Source organism: Mus caroli, chromosome 8 (genome assembly GCF_900094665.2).
Source record: "Mus caroli chromosome 8, CAROLI_EIJ_v1.1, whole genome shotgun sequence".
Taxonomy (NCBI): domain Eukaryota; kingdom Metazoa; phylum Chordata; class Mammalia; order Rodentia; family Muridae; genus Mus; species Mus caroli.
The window spans coordinates 40,177,504-40,183,491 of record NC_034577.1 but is presented as its reverse complement, the minus strand read 5'-3'; the positions used below and the strand labels follow the sequence as shown (position 1 = coordinate 40,183,491).

General features: G+C 41.6%; 1 protein-coding gene across 5 annotated transcripts in view; it reads left to right on the top strand.

Moving 5' to 3' along the window:
• Primpol (primase and DNA directed polymerase) overlaps positions 1 to 5,988 on the top strand; it is a 40,175-nt gene that overhangs the window by 26,523 nt on the left and 7,664 nt on the right. For 4 of the 5 annotated variants that reach the window (XM_021169874.2, XM_021169875.2, XM_029480648.1 and 1 more), the window contains 3 exons: positions 995 to 1,083; positions 3,684 to 3,773; positions 3,894 to 4,038. In XM_021169874.2, coding sequence (XP_021025533.1) covers positions 995 to 1,083; positions 3,684 to 3,773; positions 3,894 to 4,038 — 324 coding nt within the window. The remainder of the gene's footprint in view (positions 1 to 994; positions 1,084 to 3,683; positions 3,774 to 3,893; positions 4,039 to 5,988) is intronic. The other variant, XM_021169876.2, reaches the window with a different exon arrangement.

Genomic DNA, 5,988 nt, shown 5'->3' with positions numbered 1-5,988 from the left:
AATCAATATTAAGCTGGGTGTGGTGGTGCAGGCCTTTAGTCCCAGCACCCTGGAGACAAAGGCAGGCAGATCTCTGAATTTGAGACTATCACAGCCAGGGCTATCAGAGAAACCCTGGCTCAGCATAGATTGATTAATTAATGTTTAGGATATGTTTCTGTAGGGAAAGCTGAGTGTAGTGAGAAGATAGAGTCCCCCATATATCTCTGTTCCTCAGAAGTGAGTTGAAAGTCTTTTAAAGTGTAAATACTGACCTTCCAGGGTTGTTAAATTAAGTTTAGAACATTCACGTAACACATCCGTAGCAGTGGCCAGCACGCACTGGAGGTACAGGGTGTGCACCTGTGGAAGTGTTGTAGCGCTCAGAGGGTCTCAACCTTCCGACCGCAGCAACCTTTTAACACAGTTCCTCATGTTGTGACCACAGCCATCAAAGTATTTTGTTGCTACTTCATAACTAGAGTTTGATACTGTCATGAATCATAATGTAAATATCTGATACGCAGGATATCTAATGTGTGACTCCTATGCAAGGGTTGTGACTCCCAGGTTGAGAACCGCCTCACAGAAGTGGACAGTTCTCATCTTAAATAGGGCTCACTCCCCTACACTTTGCATAGAATTACTCTTCTAGACCCGGCTATTAAGGTGAATTTCAGTCACACCTCCCCATGCTTCCATTATCTTTTTTTCTCTTTTGTTATTCATAGTTTTATATCCTAGCAGAAAGTCCAAAGGTCTGTGTGTTTGGAAGTAGAACTATATTTTCAACCATTTCAGTATCCTAGAATCCTTGGATCACTCTGTGAAGCGTCTTAACAGTTTCCTTTAAACAGTTTTATTAATTGGCAAGTTATGATCTTATTGTTATGTGGTATGTGGTAGGACTGGTGCTCAGGCTATAACAGTGGAGCAGCATGGAGCTGGCTCCTGTCTCTAGTCATGCTACTTCAACTCTAACAGTGTACTTTATTTCTTTATACATTTTCTTTAGATTTTCAGACACTTTGCGAGTTCTCACATGCCACCCATCTCAGACTAAACGAAAGCGGGCTGAGTGTTTTAACAGTACTGGCACTTCAGGTAACTTTAAACAATTTCACATTAAAATTGACGGGTCTAAGATCCACTTTGCCTTAAAGGTCTTAAATCTTAAGTACTCATATCTGCTGGTCATATGAAAACTAATTCCTCTAGGTTTCTAACCAGGTTGGAATACTATAAAAAATTTAAGTGTTTATCAATTAAAATACCTGATTTTCATTTTGTGCTAGAAATATATTCCTTAAGGAACATGTAAATGCTCTATGTTACTTAAAGAATATACAAATAATGTGTTTTATATAAAACAAGCACATCAAAATATGACTAACCTTTCACCCTTTTTTTTTTTTTTTGGTTTTTTGAGACAGGGTTTCTCTGTATAGCCCTGGCTGTCCTGGAACTCACTCTGTAGACCAGGCTGTCCTCCAACTCAGAAATCCGCCTGCCTCCTGAGTGCTGGGATTAAAGGCGTGCCCCACCATGCCCAGCTCACCCTATTTTTTAAACAAGTATTTTTTGTCTGTGCACCAAGTGCATTTCTGAGGCCTATGGAGGCCAGAAGTAGTCACTAAACTATCTCTCCAGCCCCTCGTTCATAATCAAACACAGGTGGCTTGATGAGATGGCTAAGCAGGCAAAAGCATGTGCCACCAAGTGCCTGACAACCCAAACTCAGTCCCCAGGGCCCACATGAAAGTCAAGAACCAACTCCCACAATATGGCTATGACCTCCACACTCAATCTGCAGCATGCACACACACACATACACACACACACATACACACACAAAATGTACTTTTAAAACTTACAGGTAAGCCGGGCGTGGTGGCACAAGCCTTTAATCCCAGCAGAGGCAGGTAGATTTCTTAATTAGAGGCCAGCCTGGTCTACAAAGTGAGTTCCAGGACAGCCAGGGCTACACAGAGAAACCCTATCTCAAAAAACCAAAACCAAAACAAAACATTACAGGTAACTGCTACAGAAGATTCCCATTCCCCTTGTACTGCAGAAGTTCTCCACATGTCTCTATCATACGTTGCCCATTCCTGTACTGAAGAACATATAGGGTTTTTTTCCCTAAAGTTTCTTATATAAATTCTCTGATAAATACATTTATTTACATATGTTGTTATATCAATATAGTATGGCTCCATTTTCACTGGAGGGCAAATAGTTTCCATTGACTATCTTACTCAGTCTTATCTTGGAGGAGGCATCTGGAGAGAGGCTGACACTATCATTGTAAAGCAGTAAGGGTTGCTGTGTTAGCCCATAGTTTTTGGCCATGTCTGTAGTTTGGTTGTCTATATATCTCCTTGCTCAGACAAGACTGCAGAGAGGTCTGGTTTAGTCTAGAATCCTTTGACTTCAGAGTGGCCTCAGTAGCTACCTACTGAAGGCTGTGGCCGCATTTGTGTTTCACAGCAGAAATCATCGGTACTGAAACAGGAATGGCCAGCTTGAGGTAGCTCCCAGGCCTAGCCAGGAGCCCAGTGCAGCCATTGAGCTGAGGGTCTACTTTTCCCCTTGTGAGAGTGAAGAAAACAGGCAAAACAGGCCCTTTATAAAAACTAGCCAACACTTGCCCCAATCGAAGTTTGAATCTTAACTACCTCCCTGAAGCAGTGCAAGAGCCCACGAAGCAACAGTAAGGCGAGTTGCAAAAAGAGGGTGAAGAATCTTCAGTTTTACAAAAGAGTAATTTTTTTTTTCTTTTTTTTCTTTTTTCTTTTCTTTTTTTTTTTTTTTTTCGAGACAGGGTTTTTCTGTGTAGCCCTGGCTGTCCTGGAACTCACTCTGTAGACCAGGCTGGCCTCGAACTCAGAAATTCGCCTGCCTCTGCCTCCCAAGTGCTGGGATTAAAGGCATGCGCCACCACGCCTGGCTCAAAAGAGTAATTTTATCAACGTTTAACTTTTCAACATTTAACTGTTCTCATTTATAAATACTTCTCTGAAGAAGGAAGACCAAAGTGTGGATACTTCGATCCTTCTTAGAAGGAGGAACAAAATACCCATGGAAGGAGTTACAAAGTTCAGAGCAGAGACTGAAGGAATGACCATCTAGAAACTGCCCCACCTGGGGATCCATCCCATAAACAACCACCAAACCCAGATACTATGGCAGATGCCAATAAGAGCTTGCTGACAGGAGCCTGATATAGCTATCTCCTGAGAGGCTTTGCCAGTGCCTGACTAATACAGAAGTGGATGCTCACAGTCGTCCATTAGACAGAGCACAGGGTCCCCAATGAAGTACCCAAGGAGCTGAAGGGGTTTACAGCCCCCTAGGAGGAACAACAATATGAACTAACCAGTAACCCTAGAGCTCCCTGGGACTAAACTACCAATCAAAGAAAACACATGGAGGGACTCGTGGCTCTAGCTGTACATGTAGCTGAGGATGGCCTAGTCGGTCATCAGTGGGAGGAGAGGCCCTAGGTCCTTTGAAGGTCCTATGCCCCAGTGTAGGGGAATTCCAGGGCCAGGAAAAGGGAGTGGGTGGGTTGGGGAGCTGAGGGAGAGGATAGGGGTTTTTTTAGAGGGGAAACTAGAAAAGAGGATAACATTTGAAATGTAAATAAAGAAAATATCTAATAGAAAAAAGAAAAGAAAAAAATAAATATTTCTCTGTTGCAGTGGAGTCCATTGAAGGCTTCCAGGGCTCCCCGTACCCTGAGGTTGACCGATTTGTTCTTTCTTTGGTGAACAAACACGACATTAAAGGAGGTAAGGCTTGGCTTTCTCTCCTGTTTTCCTGTTTGGTTTTTCAAGATAGTTTCTCTGTGCAGCCGCAGCTGTCCTGGACTCACTCTGTAGGGTTATTCTTTATTAACTCTTACATGGCAGAGCAATGGTCCCCTAAGCAGCATCCTTGCATCTTAGGGATTCGGCGTTGGAACTACTTTTTCCCAGAAGAATTACTGGTTTATGATATATGCAAATACCGCTGGTGTGAAAACATTGGAAGAGCCCACAAGAGTAATAATATAATGTAAGTAATATCTGTTATTCGGGAATTGTATGCCTCTAGCTGATGTATTTAAAATAATTATACTTTTTGAAACAATGTCGATAGTACAAAATCATTTTATGATATATTAACTTATACCCTGTATTTGGTTGATGTTTTATATTAAATTATTTGTTGTTAAATCACTTCTAGCACATACCAGCTTTCTGTTTGATAATAACCCTTACAGTATCAGTTTAAAAAGATGATGGAATTGGATGGGGCAGGAGAGAACATGTCAGGAGACAGAACAGGCGGTGCTGATGGACAGGTTGGCCTCTCTGTTCCTCTCTGCGTTGGTCCTTGACTCCTGGTAGAAGTAAAATTGGGCAGATTTGAAAAGGGCACTACTTGGTGTGAAGGAAATCCGGGTTAAGATGATGTTCCCTTGTTCTAGACAAGGAATGGTGTCAGGGGAACCCGAATTCACTGAATGCTGGCCCTGTGTCAGGCACTATTTCCTGACAGAGAAGTAAATTATGAAGAAAAACCAGAAATCACAATTTCAATTATATGAGAATGTTGCTAGAACAGGGATAAAATGAAGTGGTCAGTCATGAGAACTTTTGCTGGTTTTATAGATAGTGTCACAATTCTTAGGTAATTTGTATGTGCTAGACATGAGGGGAGGATCAGATTTTGGTGAAAACCATGTTGAGTACCCTGATTCCGTGTTATACTTGATATACTAGATTAACTCGGTTTACACAAGCAATTAAAACTCTATGTTTCAGTGGTTAGGGGCTCACACAGAAGATCCAGGCTCAGTGCCCTGAGGGACTGAGGTTCTATTCTGTACTAGTTATGACTGCTGAGGTTCCTCCTGCTCGGGCAGTTTGCTTAGTTTGGCATATTTCACTTACTGCTTTGTCTGTTTTTCCAAAATTGTCAGAGCTCCTAGCAAACATTCTTCATCTTGGTTTTAGAATGTATCTCATTTACTGCTTAATAATGTTTGTATCTGCTTTAATTTTTGTCAGTTTTGCAATAATTTAATTAATCTTTGAATTTCAGCCTTGCGAATTTTTTATTTATAGGTTTTGCTTTTTTACATATCTTGTATCTTATTATTTCCAAGGTGTCATTAGCCAATCTTATTTTGTAAAAACTATTAAGTTTTCCTGTAAAGATATCTTTTGTTGCTTTTCACATAATAATGTAGTATTTCAATTGTACTCAGGCTTACACATCTTAAATTCTATTATATCAACTTAAGCTGTGGGTTATTTAGAAATATTTTATTTCTAAATTATGGGTTTCTATTAGCTACCTTTTTATTTATAAAATTTGCCTTATGGTTAGAAAATGTGTTCTCCATAAACTAAGTCTTTTAAGATTTATTCATTTTTATTTATTGGGGGGGGGGGGGGGGGGGGTAGCCGCCTGCGGCCACACTAACTGGGTTCCTGAGTGGGAGGCCGGAGCTGTATAGGAGAGAACAGCAGGCGAGAGAAGTAACAAGACAAAGACAGATTTCTGATCAAGGCCCAGTATTTCCTAAGAGTCTGTGCTTATATAGAGGAAAGGCCATCCCCTGCCATGCCAGGCTTCTTTTTTTTATTTATTTATTTTCAAATGGGTATTTATTTCATTTACATTTCCAATGCTATCCCCAAAGTCCCCCCCACACTCCCCCACCCACTCCCCTACCCACCCACTCCCACTTCTTGGCCCTGGCGATCCCCTGTACTGAGGCAGATAAAGTTTGCATGACCAATGGGCCTCTCTTTCCACTGATGGCCGACTAGGCCAACTTCTGATTCATATGCAGCTAGAGACACAAGCTGGGGGTGGGGGTGGGGTACTGGTTAGTTCATATTGTTGTTCCACCTATAGGATTGCAGATCCCTTTAGCTCCTTGGGTACTTTCTCTAGCTCCTCCATTGGGAGCCCTGTGATACATCCAATAGCTGACTGTGAGCATCCACTTCT